This window comes from Cimex lectularius, unplaced genomic scaffold, assembly GCF_000648675.2.
Source record: "Cimex lectularius strain Harlan isolate CLEC.00 unplaced genomic scaffold, Clec_2.1 scaffold228, whole genome shotgun sequence".
Taxonomy (NCBI): domain Eukaryota; kingdom Metazoa; phylum Arthropoda; class Insecta; order Hemiptera; family Cimicidae; genus Cimex; species Cimex lectularius.
Genome location: NW_019392949.1, coordinates 675,066 through 691,220, shown reverse-complemented (window position 1 = coordinate 691,220; position 16,155 = coordinate 675,066). Strand labels below are relative to the sequence as shown.

Here is a 16,155-nt window from a genome sequence, read left to right as displayed (position 1 = left end):
TCATTTGGCCCATGTTGAAATTCCCGTTAACTAATCAAAAAAAGCGTTACAAACAATTAAAACCTCAGCTAAAAACAAACAAACTTTGTATAAGAACTATCTTTTAAAGAAATATTTGGTCAATGGTCACATCCACTGAATGGCCGGTGTGGAAGGGCAGGGACCCTTCACAGTAATTAACTACGCCCAGTTGGACGGATATATTCAGGGCCCACGTAATCTATTTACTTCTCGTCATTTGTCAACAGCTATATTGAATGAATTTCCAACTTTGATTAATCAGTTTGAATAATTGATTTTTTATTTATTTATTTTTATCTTTTTTTAAGAAAAAAAAAACGTATTAGCCCTCTTGCGTTTCTTTAAATTATTGTTTGGAAAAGTCATGCTTTTTAGGTGATTGCCAAAATGTGATCGACTTAATGCGTTGACGTGCGTCATCCCAGAGCGTGACTTCGGAAATCGATAGAATTTCGTCAGCGGGCAATAACTGTGTCCTTATCTTAGGGCATAAACACCCCTCGAATCTTTGACGAAAATAAAAACTCATTTTTATTTTATAAAACATCGATATATTTTAAAAGTATCTGTTTCGATTGGCCTGTATAGAAGAAAACGTACTTTTAGATATTTTTATACCCAAAATTGTAGCAAATTGTTTTAACAACAACTCTTGATGAAAAATATCAAATTTTATTGGAACCTCAATGATGAACAACACTAATGATGAAATTTGTTATTTGAATGGTTTTGTCTCAATCCACAATAGTTAACTGGAAATAGATGTAGATGTAGATGTAATTGTCAGGGTATGGTATACTGCGCTCTTTGAGAGCTATTGTATCCCCCGTACTCTGCCTAAAGCACATCGGTTCGTCCTGTTTCATCAAGGAACATAATTAATAGGCCCGGTTTCATTGGTTGATGTTCTTCTATGGTCACATTATACATCCCAAAACACTTCCTCTTGCGGCCAAGTGTAGCTCCGCAGTTTGTTAGCAGATGTATTGGTGTCTCTTCTGCCTGTTTGCAGAATCTGCATGTGCCATCTTGGATTGTTCCCATTTTCTTTTAGTGTCCATTTAATCTGCAGTGTACTGTTAGGAGTTCTAATAAGATACGCAGTTTATTCCTCCCTCTTTTGACACATTATGTAATTTCTTTTCTTCCGAAATTTGTTAGGAGATTCTTGAATTGCCTGTGTCCAATGAGTGAATTCCATTGTTCCTTCATTTTCGTTTTTGTCCTTCTATCTGAGATACTCATTGATATTGTGAGTTCCCATGCCAGAAAAGGGTTCGGGTCCTATCAGCATTCTATCTTTCGTTGCAACGGTGTCCACTTTCTCGTTGCCTTCTACTCCCATGTGTCCTGGGACCCGCAGTGGCTGACTATGCTCCGCGTACCTAATATGTTTAATTTGGTTTTGCAGTTCAATATCATTTTTCAACTAATGATATTTGATCATAGTGCTTTGATGCCCGCTTGGCTATCTGACATGATAGCTCGTTCTTGTTTTGATACCCTTTAGTCAAGTAGAGTTGAGAAAATCTCTCGATTGCGTGAATCTCAGCTTGGATACCGGTGTATTTTCCTTAACGGTCATAAATCTTAACAATCTTTTTTTTTTTTTTGACTTTGCCCTACAGACATTCAGTCAATGTCATTTTGTTGGTGACTATGCCAACCGACCCGGGCCACCCCCAAAGGACACCACCCTATACGCTCACCTCTCATTCGGTTATACACTTAATTTCGGCAGCTTTAGGATGCTGTGAATAAAAACCGTACATGGCCTCAGGGGCCCCTGGAAAAGTCCACATCCTCCCCACTTCCCGGGGACCATTTGCCCTTTGCATGTGGAGCACCGTCCGGAGAAAACGCGAGCCAGCCAAACCAGCACCCCCGGAACTATACAGGCCCCTCACCTCTTAATCAATCAATTAGTAAATAAATAATCATTTAAATAATCATCAACGCGAAATTAATCTGGCACCAAAACTGCTTCCCTTGACACATTCTGTAGTTTCTTTTCTTACAAAATTGGTTAGGAGATTCTTGTCTGGGTCCAATGAGTGAATTCCATTGTTCCTTCATTTTCTTTTTGTCCTTCTGTCAGAGATACTCGTTAATTGTGTAGGGTTCTTATGGCACAGAAGGGTAACTGGAAATAGCTTCTTTTATGGATATTGCAACTTAGTTTTTCACAGCTTTTCTATGGAATAGAGGGGCTTATAAATGGGCAGTACGTAGCCCTGGGATTCACCACTACTATATTTTAACCCAAGTTACTAACCATAGACACATATTCACATGAAATAAATAACAAGAATCTCAACGTGCAGCGCTAAAAATACTATAAAGACATATTTTCAAGCCAACTATATTAACTCTAGCCTCTCTTAAACTGCCTAAATTTAAAAAAGTTTTAGATATGTTAAAATTTCAGGTAACGATGCAGTGTTCTCCCTCACTAAAAAGTGACGCTCGTAACTACGAATCCAGTGAGAAGAGGAAAAATTAACTTTGTCTTTTGATAATGACAATTGAAAAAAGTCCCCTATGTTATTTTGCTGTTTGTAATTTTTATTAATCGCATAAATTTAAGCAACTTTCCTTTTACATACATTTAAAAAAAAGTAAAAAACAAAATTATTTAATTATAATAAAAGCCGTTTTTCAACAAATAAAAAACGTATAAAATATTTATTTAGAAATCGTGAGATGCGGTCTGGTGTGATGTAGGTTTCAGAAAAACATTTTCTTTATCGTGCCAACGTTTCGATCTTTATTGAGATCATCTTCAGGGCCTGGGACTTACAAACATTGTTTACATATTACAATTACATTTTGGATGTAGAAGATCGAAACGTTGGCACGATAAAGAAAATGTTTTTCTGAAACCTACATCACACCAGACCGCATCTCACGATTTCTAAATAAATATCGATTAACGGTCACTAATCACCACACATTTCTAAACGTTTAAAATATTGATACATAGATATTGAACCTTTGCTGTTGAGAACCCTTGTTAAAAAATATTTAACCTTTATTTTTATTTTGTCAATAAAAATCAAACTGTTGTTGATTCAAATTGAATTAATCCTTTTGTTTATTTTTAATAAATGCTTGTAAAACAATGCTAACTACTATTGCAAACATCCGACAAAATATAGTAGAGCATTTTCCAGAAGAAAAAATTAATATAAAAAATGTATTTTTTCCTATGAATCGTCGAAAGTCATTCGACTTTCTATTTTTAAATGAGTCAAATTTGAATGCAACTTAACGCATATTACTTACGGCTGATGTAAATTGGACTCACCCTGCATACGCCCAAATCCCTTTGGTGGAATAAACAAGAGCCGCATAAATACAAGAATGGAATCTTGGGTTACTAAAGAATATAGCAAACACAGAGGACATAATGCCAGGCATGAGGTAAGTAAACAAAAAGACGCCAAAACAACGATACGGAAGAAAGTGGAAATTTTGCTTAAAGAAAAATGACACTTAAAAATGGGACACTCACTACCAAGGAAGGAAAGCCAATCTTCAGCATTTTATGTCACCGAATTTAAGGTAATGATCTCCTCTGTAGGTCAGAAACAATCGACCACGATAGAAGAAACCAAGCGACGGAGGCGACATCGGGTTCGGGAAAGTTGGGCAATTGTAAGGAGACAAGCAGGTGTGTTCACTGTCGCTGGCTAGAAAAATATTGCAAAAATCCAGGAAAGGCAAAATAAATTCTTAACCTTACCTCTATGCCCTAAAAGTCGCCCTACACAAGATCAATGTGAATGACTAGGGTAAAAGTTGAAATCAAACGCTGTACTGAATGTTTTTTTAAAGTTATGGCGGAGCATAAAATCCCACCTATCGAAATATAGAGATCTACAACCCTTATCATTCCTGGAAGGATAGTAAAACATACCCTAATATAATAACTTATTTATTAAATGATTTATTATTTTACTTATTGATTTATTTATTGTAAATATAATTTTGTGTTAAATAAGTTGTTACTCTGGTTATTATTATGGAACTTAATATTTATACCTATAGTTTAGTGTTGTACATATACCTAGTTAGCTCTTAAGCTTTTTATGATATTAATGAATTTATTGAACGTTAATTAAGCACTTGCGTGAATGGATGGGTTTAACCCTCAAACACCACGAGGAATATCGAGCTGTCTTGGATAGTGTAAATGATTTGTGATATGTATGTATATGTAATTTATTAGCGTGAAAGGAAAAGTTTTTCCCACTTACCACGAGGAGTATCGAGTACTCTGAAGTAGTGTGAGTAATTCATTAGCGTAAAAGGTAGCTTATCACCATTACCCCGAAGAATATCGAGTACTCTGAAGCAGTGTGAATGTATATGTGAGTGCAATTTATTAGCTTGAATAGAAGGGCTTATTCCCAATTACCCCGTGGAGTATCGAGTACTCTGGGATCGTGTGAATGCTATGTGGGGTTGGAGGACAAAGAACATGCTGACGATGGGGCGAAAGCCACGACAGCTCACCCTCGAGATCTTACTACCGCTGACCAAAACGAGCGAAATGCGAAAGAAAAATTGGCAACGTCAGAAGACGGGTCGTCCGAGACGACCAAGAGCACGTCGATAAGTGGCCACCAGAGAGTCTAAACTGCAGAAAAAGTAACATTCCAACCCGACTCAAATTCGTTCATATGCGCGTGACAAAGAAATAAAAAAGTCCAGAAATTCGGCAAGCTGAGAAATGTTGCTCAATGTGAGCCACTTAATGCATGATGTAATACCTTGGCTCCATAGAGAGATTGAGTAGATATGCCACCGATATGACAATTGTGCTTGAGTACAACTGTGATCTTTTGTACCGAACTCCGTATCCTCAAGGTTACAAGGATTATTCTGTGTTTCTATATTATTAGTGCAGTTCAATTAATTATTGTATCAATGTGTGGTGATTAGTGACCGTTAAATGATAATTATTTAGAAATCGTGAGATGCGGTCTGGTGTGATGGAGGTTTCAGAAAAACATTTTCTTTATCGTGCCAACGTTTCGATCTTTCGAACCTGAAGATGATCTCAATAAAGATCGAAACGTTGGCACGATAAAGAAAATGCTTTTCTGAAACTTACGTCACACCAGACCCCATTTCACGATTTCTGAATAATTAATAATTGTATATAGAACAAGTGTATTGATAGATGTATTCCTTGTAAACTGTTTGTTGAGAATGTATTTGTAAGCGTGAATGTGTTTGTTTTTAGTACACAGTAGTCGTCGATGGTTGAACACAGGTCATTTAATTATCGATTTTGATAGGGAAGTTAGTGTCCGAGTGGATCGAGGTCACGATAGCTCAAGTGGTAGAGCAGCGGCGTATCTAGCCAAAGATGGTTAGTTCGAATCCCGCTCGTGACACTGACTGTTTTGTCTCAACTAAAAACCTTAATTAATTGAATTGAACCTTTATTAATTGGTCAAGCGGACCACGAAACTAGTAAATTTATAAATTGATCCGACGAGGAAATCAAATATTTGTCTTACACGTATTTAAGTTGATTTGGGTAAGAGAATGCCACCTTTCACTTTTCTAATTAACAGTTAAATTTTACAGTTTACAGGAAGGGCGGATCTGGGTTTTAATAGGAATCTTCAATAAGGGAATAAGGATTACAAGGGTTGAGGCTTGGTGTAACAATTTCCTTAAACGGTCTTAAACTAATTTCAAACCGGTTTTCAGCAAGGTGTATAAAGCCAAATTGTTATAAGCTGTTAAGAGGGGCCCGCGCCGCGCCGTTTCCCATGCCGGTCCAAATGGCCCGTTCCACAAATCGGCATACAGCAAACACTTGTTGATCAGACAACTGGGTCCCCCTTTTCATTATCATTTCGTTTACTTTGCCGTAAGTGATAAATTGTAGATGTAACGATATTAGTAAATTTCTGTCAGTAGATGAAGAAGATAAAATACACTGACAGGCAAAAAATTCCGCCAATTTATAATATAACTTGATATATTAATCAAAGTTTCACGTTTTTTAACGTTTAATAATTGAGTCTTTGTCTAAAAAAGTAAAAAAAAGTAAATTGCTAAGGAAAATGAAAAATAAAATTAAAAATTAAAAAAGACGGACAGATAAAATTTGATTTTGATTTTGATTGACGTATTTCCTCCTCATGTCTTAATTACATCTCAAAGACGCCTCGGCATAATTTCTATCAGTCTGGAAATTTCTCTTTGCTGGAGATTAGCCCATTCTTCAGGAAGAGTCCTTTCAAGATCTTGGAGTAAAACAGGAAGTGATAGATGTGGTCTTATTTATCTTTGAGGCTTTTGAGATTATTCCATAAATGTTCGATGGGGTTCAAGTCTGAAGAACAGGCTGGCAAGGCTAAGACCCTGATATGCTGTAGAAGGTACGTTTGTGCTATGCGAGCGACGAGCAACATATGAACAGGCATTAACGTGCATTTGAATAGGATTGTCGCTGATTTCATCGGGGATAAGCAACAACAAACAACTTTGTGCCACTCTCCGTTGAAATCCCCGCCCACACCATCACTGAGCTACGCTGAAAAGGTCGGCTCTCGGAAAAATTACAGGCTTCGTGCCTTTCTTTTCACCTTCTCCACACTATTTCACGCCCATCTGGAAATCGTAGAGCAAATCTACACTCATCTGTAAAACGTACAGCAGACCAATCGTCCAAAGACCACTGGCTGTGTTTTCGAGCAAATGCGAGCCGTGTAACTCTGTGTGTTCTAGTCAATTCTGGCTTTCTTACTGGGCAAAAAGCCAGCAGTCGAAGTATCTGGAGCTGATAAATCGCTTGAACAAAAGTAAGGTGCCAGTTTCGCAAAATTCTCAAAGTCAAAAAACTGTCATCCCGTGGTTCTGTTACCCTAGGGCGTCCAGATCCGGGCTTTCTATGGTAGGACCTAGTTTCTGGAAAACGTCTAACGGCGTCTCGCAGTTTTTTGTAGGGAATTCCGATGGCAATAGCGGCATACCTGATGGAACGTCCATCATCAGTAAGCGCGACACCGCGTGCAACATCCTCAGTACTAAGAGGCATCTTTAAGTTTAAAAATTGAAATTAAGAAAACAAAGATGAAAACTGAACAGTTTATTGCTTCAGAATTCAAATGAAACTGAATAAACATTTTCAATTCCGTAAAAATTAAACATTTAAAATCCTTCATCATTAAGGTGTAAGTGTGTTTACGTCTAATTAATATTCACAATTTAAAACATACAATAAACAAATATTTGTTGATGAAACCAATGAGAATTTTCTTTTATCGAAAAAATGGAAAAAATCAATTGGGCGGATTATTCTTTGTTTACTTCTTTTATTTACTTTTGTACTTATTAGTCTCATTTGCACAAAAAGTAGCATTATGCCCTTCAACCCTACGACGCCAAAAGGTCGCATTCAGTTGATCTTTTTCCTTCGTTGATTTCATTTGATACTATTCTAATTCTTAAACGATTTTCAATAGCTCCAGTCAGACATTTCAGGGTCATAACATTATTAGAGGAAGGTTACAGCCAGCGCGTAGTCGTCAGAAGACAGAGTGTAAATCATTCTACAATAGATAGGACTCTTCGGCACTTCAGAAAAACAGAGCTTCACACTGAAAGATGAGGTTCGACCTAGGTCAACCGAGGAGAGAGAAGTTATTGTTTCCATTTCTTCGAGGACCTCTTCAGGACCACTGCTTAATGGTGATCCAACAAGGCCAGTGTAAATTGGACATTGGAAGTTTGGGGACGAGTTCTCTTTAGAGATGAGGTGAGAGTTGGCCTCCAGTCTTCAGATGGGCGTAATTTCATATCGAGAGCTCAGCAGAAAGGTACGCCTCTTCCTTTATGGTTCCTCAGATGGCATTCCATGGTGGGTGATTGATGTTTTGGTGTGGACGCCCGCACCGGATTGGTTGTTGTACGAGGAAGATCTCTCACTTCACAGAGGTAATTAAGGGGCATAATCGAAGATCAAGTAGTACCGTTTGCCCTCCACATTCTTGATGCCAGGCTCCATAGGGCACATTTTTTGGATGAATGAGGTTGGAATTGAGTGAATGGTGTTGCCAGCTCGAAGTCCAGATGTTATCTTAATTGAATACATTTGGAACCAGTTTAACCGAAGCGTACGGCGGCGAAACCCAACTAGACTCAACCCTCGTCACCGCTTCCCTGTTGTTTTATTCCATGTACCTGTCAGTTGTTAGATAATTAGACAAAAATTTTGAGTTATTTCGGATGGTCAAATTATTAGAGGTCAGGTGCGAAAATGTAACACATTCTTCAGGATATGCCATTCATCTTCGTATCCGAAGATGAGCGAACTTCCAACTCGTGGGATTTACCAAGCAAAACCATTTTTGTCAAATGGTGTTAATTAAACAGTGCCCTTTAACATTTATATATCTAGGCGCCAAAAGTCAGGCCGGTTGAAGGCGTATATTTCTTTATTTGTTTGTTTATCAAGAAAGGACATTCAGATCTATCTCCGTGTAATCAACTGCAATGTTTTCTTCCATAAATGCTATTCGAGGGATGTCCCCTGCCAAGTGATTCATTTCGATTGTGGTGCGAATTTTGTTGGTGGTGGGGGAGAACTTTAACGGATTTTCAAGTTCACGAATTCCGAGCCCAATCTTTGAGGCGAAATTTTGCGAACCATCGCATAAAATGGAAATTTATCCCACCTGCGGCTTCCCCATTCGGGAGAATGTGGGAGGCGAAGTCGTTCAAATCACATCTTTTACGAGTCTTCGGGACACAGTTCTTTCATATGAAAAGCTGAAATATATCTTAATTCAGTTCGCGTCTTTATTAAATTCTCATCCGCTGTGTTCCTTTAATTTGATCCACTCATTTCGTCTCAATTTTGGACTTTGAATCTCTGAAATATGTTCCTTTTTTTAAATTGAAAATTGCCGGAGAATTTGATCGGCATAACACCCAATGGTTTAACGAAATAACAGTTGTAGGACCAATTGGTTCAATCCTTTTGGGATCAGTGGAGAAAAGAATATCCGCACGAATTGCACACAAGATTACCTTAAAGTGGGATCACAAATATGAAGACCTAGAAGATAACAGGCTAACAGACTGACCAACTAGCAAGGATGAGGCTGCCTTCTCCTACGACCAGAACTAGGTGCACCCGGATATGTGCTTAAGTTGGATCTTCAAAAATGTCTTGGGAAAAAACTCAAACCCTAGACAAAAGCACCAGTCATGAGGAAAGCTAAGCGATTTATAAAACTATCAAAATGGAAGGAGCTTCGCAGGGTTTAAGGCAAATTGTAGCCCTCAATACCGGCCACTGCTTTCATAACTACCACCGAATGAAGATGGGCAAAACAGTGATAGAAAGATCCCGACTCTGTCAGGAAAATCAGAAACATCGGTACATACACTTTGTGAATATAAGGCATTAGCCCGATTCCGGTACGGTCACTTCGGTAAGACAATTTTCATACCAAAAGAGCTGCACAAGGAAAGTGCTTAGTTATTATAGGAAAACGTGCACTTTTCAAGGTATTTCCACAATGGATCTACTTAAGTCGTAGTGGAGGAAAGAAGTTTTTATTATTTTTACTCAACCCCCACTAATAAAAAAATATATAAATGGTCAGCCCGTTTATTTTATTGAGTAATCAAGAGGCTTAACCGTAAATTTTAACCGTCGCGATAATGAAATGGTCATTGGTTTGAAAAAGATATTAAACGTGACCTCGTTGCTTCTTACAAAGTAAAATCCTCCCCGTTCGTGGATGCACGAAACCGACTGAATTATTCCCCTGAGAAACGCAACGCCTTTTAAGAGAACTATTAACTAACTCGAACTATTAATTTAAAGTAGAGTTAAACCTTCCTCTTTCTAATCTACTGGGAAAGAGCGATTTCGACTGTCAGCCCGCTTCTGTTTACCAAATGAAATAAAACCCAATGAAAGCTAAAAACACGGCAACGACTCAGCGTATTGATAAGTAGAGATTTTATTTGATACCCCGTTAGGATTTCTGTTAAAGACTATATTAAAAACTCTCGCGTTACATATTGCTTCGGCTTTTCCTGCAATGATTTTCGTCTCAAAACGTACACGAAGAAATTATTAATTAAATTGTTGGATTACATTTTTCAAATATTTGCATTGTCAGTATGTCTTGAAATGTACAATTTAATAATAATTTGACAATTTCCCGATTGAATATTGCAATAAAATAATAACTTACTAAGTACTTTAAATAAAGTCAACGAGGACATAATTAACGTCGAACTGGAAAGATTTATGAAATAAAACAACAACCGCCTAAGCAGAGTTAAAGATAATGTAATATGCCTCATAGAAAAGCAAACTTGATTTACTCGACAGTAAAATGTTTTGACATCGTTTTGCACAACGTTATTAGGGAGATTTTGCATAACGTAAGCATGAAAATTAACGCTAAATCGACTGAAGTGCGCATGCGCAGATTTAACGGAACGCGTTCTACTTGTCTTCGGATAGCACGTTAACGGATTCGGTTTAACGGTTTAACCATTTAGAAAAATAATATTAAAAATATTATTACTACTAGTTGTTAATTTTATCGTTAATATTTTACAATTCATACTATTTTCGTAAAATTCGACTCCTAAGAATGTATTTATACTTGTCCTAGCATTAAAATATTTAACTTTTTTATTTACATACAACCGGAATCGGTCTTTTATCGCCCTCTACTCCCAAATGTCTGGGACCCAGCAGGTGACTTTGTTTTGCATACCTCTGTTTAGTTTAGTTTTGCTATTCACTACCATTTTTGGTCTAATCGTTAATCATGTTAGAACTTATGCTTTGATGGCTGCTTGGCTATCTGGCATGAAAACTATACTCTCATTTTTGTACCTTTTATCCAGATAGTACTGGGTACATCTCTTAATGGCATGGACTTCAGACTGGAAGATACTGGTGTATTTTCCCAGAGTTCCGAATACTCCTGCCTCCTTGTGTGATCTATCAGTGTACTAGCAGATTCTTAAAGGGCGTGTTTCTACCTCCTTCCCAGTCTTTTTTTTGTATTTAAGTTTACTGTTGAACTCGTGAGTATCGGATAGCCTTGAGTATCGGATGTTCTTTCATTAGTCTGTTTCCATACCACGATTTTAGTTTTAGCCCAGTTTCTCTTGATGCTGCTGATGATACAATAATATTCTACGCTTTTCTCATGAGGTAGGAGCACATTATTTTCTCCTACCAGCTGTGGGACATGTTCTCAACGCTTCCGTTATTCGAACGCATGCGTGTCTGTGTTTTCGTGAGTTCTCTCCGCTTTGTTATTTGCTGTACGGCCCGTGCTATTGCACCGAATGTGATGATAGGTCTCACCATCATGGTATACATCCAGAGCAAGGTTTTTGGCCTGTATCCTCAGTTTTTTCCTGCTTAGAATTAATATAAATTAATAATTAGATATTATAATATTAATGAAGTTATAAATACTCATAAAAGCTTTTTCTTTTAAAAGGCACAATTACAATTTCAGATGTTAAAACGACAGCTATACAAAAGAATCCCAATTGTGTGTACACCATTAGTAGTAAATCTGGTATTGTTCTAGAGTTGAACGGAATGAATCCGTACAAAAAACTCTGATAAAGGTAAAGCTTAAAAGTTTATTGTCACGCTAGAAGTCCTAGAATTCATTTCCGTTCCAACCAAGAAATAAATCCCTAGAGGCTGTAGACTTTCGTTATTTATTGAATTAAGATTAACCTTTTATTTAAAACGACAAAAATTTATTGTGTTAATTTTTTCCTTTGCTTTTACATTTGGCTGTGGTTTTAAATGTAAAACATTATTTAGTTTAGTTATTTCCATAAAATATTAAATAATTTCAAAACAGAAAAGAATAATTATTTATCCATTTCCACATTTTCGAAAGTTAGAGAGCAATAAATTTCAATATAATTTAGTTAATTATTCTTCTTATTGTAAGGTCTTGGTTGAGATAATAAAGGCAGTGTCACGAGCGGGATTCGAACCCACGACCTTTGGCGAAATTCGCACTTGTTACCACTTGAGCTATCGTGACTTCGATCCTCTCGGACACCAATTCTCCATCTCAATCTACAACCGTTCGAATTTTATCTCAACCAAGACTTTACATAAAAAGAATAATTAATTGAATAAATTACCTTGGTCATTGACCACTAAAACATAAACGTTTCAATATAATATTTATAAAAGTCGATAAGCATAAGAACAATTTCCATTAAATTTGTTTCAGCGGTTTAAAAAAAATAATTTTAAGATTTTTATCTGATAAATAAGCTGTATAAAGACTTAATGGTTATAAACGCAATACAATTATTTGATTATCTTGTTAAAGATGTATAAATACAAAAACTTTGGAGTATGTTAATTCAATATTTAACATACATAAAAAAATACGTAGTGGATTTAATGAACGGTTTTTGATGTCTTCTTACTAATGAATATGTAGTAATGTGTATTTTATTTGTGAAATGCCTCAGTTAGTTTTAACGATGCATAGTGACAATTATTGAACGTAAGGACCAAATTTTGGCTCGATGAGACAATCTTGTAGCCGGGTCCCTTTGAAAAAGGGCTGCAAGTGGCTAAAGGTCAATTATTGATATTTGAAAACTTATAAAAAAACCGTTGTACGAAGTAGGGCGCATCATTTACTGTGCCGGGAACTGATTAATGATAGGGAGCACCAGTCAAACGTTATAATTAAAATGATGTACCTTCAGCTAATGGAGCGTAATTAATTTTAATTTATTTTCTCAAATCAAACGTAAGAATTTTCGATTTTTTTCGTCACAATGGATATTACTCTGGAAGTCCAACAACGTCCAATTGAATTAAACCAATTGTCTACGTTTACAACCGGATTATTGTTTTCTTTAATGTTTAATCTTTTTTGGATTCTGGAATCGGCCAAAAAAAGAAATATCCTCCCAAATAATATATTCAGAAAAGTAACTGGAAGTAAAAAACTGAAATATTTTGCAAAACGTTTAAAAAGAAAATAAAAAAATTTATGACCGGAATTTATTACATAGTGTCTCGGACATCTTTAAATTTTAAACATCCTTTATAAAACTGTCATAAATCGATAAAAGAATATATTTTAACCATTTTTTCAAACAATATATTGATTCTTGGTTTTTTATTTTAACAAACAATTTCAAAAATATAATAATAATACATTTTGATTTTTTTTACAATAACAATTTCATTATTACAGTTTAAAATGCCAACTGGCAAAAAAGTAACAATCGGTAGAAAGAACTCATCCACGATCTAGCGGAAAATTCCAGTACCCTTGCGACCTATGACTAAGGTAATATGCAGGCCAGTATTATACAGCAACCTCGTTAATTATCCTTTATAAAGAAATTAGAAACATGTTGCGAGTTAGCGATCTATGCTCGGGTCGATTCGTCGGTTTGCTAAAAAGTCGAAAATCGAAACAAACAAATTTATATAAACAAAACATTGTTTTAATTATCGCTAAATTTGCATCACTAGTCCATTAAAAAATAAAATGTTGGTTAAAATAATAAGTCTATTGAGGAATTACAGTTATCGAAAAATGATTCTTTTGTTTACATTTATACGATATATGCGTAATTTGAAAACGTGTCACAAATTTAAATTAAAAAACAAAAACAAAAATTAACGCCAATATGGTATCCAGTTTTTAAGTTTAGCAATCAATTTTTGATAGTGTAGTTAATTAAACAAGCAATTATTTTGATTCAGACTTCGACGGTTGATCAACCGAGATATTTTATTGAGGTATTCTAGAGACGTTAAAACAAACAAATATTTAATTATAAAATGTATCTGTGCTTTATTAAAAGTTTGTACATTTTGTTACAATTTGTATTAGAAACTATTCTAACAGTCAAATATACAAGAATAATCTTAATTTTTTATCAATGGGCTTCCCCACTTTTGTCTTTAAGATAAATAAAATAATTAATTAACAAATTAAACATTGTAAAATTATTATATTTAATATTTTATTAGGTAGAGTTATGAATCGAACCGTTTTTAATCCCGTACAATGAAGCTTGCCAAACAGCTTAGTTATTAAAGATTGTGAAAATGCAGACCAGAAACCCCCATCTTGTTGTAGCATAGTAATAATAAACTAATTATTCAGAAATCGTGAGATGCGGTCTGNCACCACATGTAATAATAAACATTGAAATGCTTTGTTTATGATATGTTATTAACAATATTGTACCGATTTGGAAGCTGCGATTTTCGTAGTCTCATGGGGTACATTTTGGGGCCAGGATATCTCTTAATTTATACGTACGAGTTTCCATTACAACATAAAAGCGTAACACCTAACATGGCCCAATGTATGATCTTATTTACTTATATGTTTAAAATAAAGTAATAAGGTTAATATTTTAAGAAATGTAAAATTTTTTATCGATTGTTAAGATAAAGTTTCCTTGTCAACAAGAAATAAAATTAGGCTCAGTTGCGTACAGTTTCTTTACATCTGGCCCGGAGGACCAACGGATGAAACAACAAACTTTGCCGATAATACAACTTTGTAGCATATTTTTGAAGAAACTCAATTGGTAAAAATCCTACATTCAGAAAATCAATTACGGGTTCAAAAATGTACAATATAATTGTGAATTTCACAAATAATAAAAGAAACAATTTTATTATTACCCTGGGCTATTCGTTTGTATTAATAAGCGCTATAGACGAAGTGGTGATACACGCAAAAAACTTTGAAGTATTATTTTTCACAATAGAACTTTCCCGAAATTCTCAAAACCCAAAAAGAGAGTGCAATGTTTCGTCATTGTCAGGCCTAACCCAAACCGTACCTTACCCTACTAATCCTCTCTTAGCACTAACAATAACGTTAACCCTAAACTAATATACCCTCACCCTAAATAAACATAATAAACAAAACAAATAAATAATCAAATAAACAGAGCGCTGTTTGTGACTGGAATCACTAATCAGTTGCTAACTTATTAGTTAAGAGGATCCACACACGAAGTTACTCAAAAATCTTCAGTGAGGTCACAACTTTTTAACTAGATGAGTGTTTAAATATATCTGGAGAACAAGAAACTGCATATGTAATAATAATAATTAAAATTAGGTAAAACGTGTGGTGATTAGTGACCGTTAATCGATAATTATTCATAAATCGTGAGATGCCGTCTGGTGTGATGTAAGTTTCAGAAAAACATTTTCTTTATCGTGCCAACGTTTCGATCTTTATTGAGATCAACTTCAGGGCCTGGGATTTACAAACATTGTTTACATTTAACAAATACATTTAGGATGTGAAGAAGTGATTTATACAATGCAAAATATATTTTTTTATATTCAATCAAAGTATTTATACTCACTCAAAGTGTTCGTCTTCTGTGTAATTGTGCCATTCTTGCGTGTCGTGTTGGGAGTGCCCGTCGTGTTTCGCACCCCTTCAAAATCCAACATATATAGACACAAAATAGCAAATTCTCACTGCCACTCTCAACACGACACACAAGAATGGCACAATGACCGTTTGTGACCATTTCATTTGTCGTCGAGAATGCAATCCGATTACAAGACATTTGAAAAATGGCAAAAAGGAGGGAAAATTCAAAAGGTGGGGTTGAGATGGGAAGTTAGTATCTGAGTGGATCGAGGTCAGGATAGCTCAAGTGGTAGAGCAGCGGCGTATCTATCCGAAGATCGTGGGTTCGAATCCCGCTCGTGCCATTGACTTTTTTATTTCAACTAAAGAACTTAATTAATTGTAGTAATTTTAATAATTATTTTACGAAAAAGAGACTTGTATTTATAGTTATGTGTAACCGAGATACTGAGCTTCACCTAGTTTTTATTATTATTATTACATTTGCAGTTTCTTGTTCTCCAGATATATTTAAACACTCATCTAGTTATAGCCCTGATGATGATCGTCCAAAGCTCGGCTAAGACTTAAAGAGTTTGTCGTTATTGTTGTGACATCACTGAAGATCCTTTTGTACAAGTTGTTCAACAAGCGGGTCGATACATCATCTCATCTTTAACCATTAAAAAATATCAAAATCACTATTTTCTTCAATGAGAATATCGTC

The 16,155-nt window shown here is 35.6% G+C and overlaps 1 protein-coding gene across 2 annotated transcripts in view; it reads right to left on the bottom strand.

The window, feature by feature from the left end:
• Positions 1 to 16,155, bottom strand: part of LOC112127903 (potassium voltage-gated channel subfamily KQT member 1-like) — a 155,708-nt gene that overhangs the window by 22,619 nt on the left and 116,934 nt on the right. The window contains exon 5 of one of the 2 annotated variants that reach the window (XM_024229452.1): positions 13,410 to 13,488. The exons of the other annotated variant lie outside the window; for it this stretch is intronic. Within the exon in view, the coding sequence (XP_024085220.1) occupies positions 13,425 to 13,488 (64 nt within the window). The 3' untranslated portion in view covers positions 13,410 to 13,424. Of the gene's footprint in view, positions 1 to 13,409; positions 13,489 to 16,155 lie in introns of those variants that run through there. 2 annotated transcript variants of the gene reach the window in all.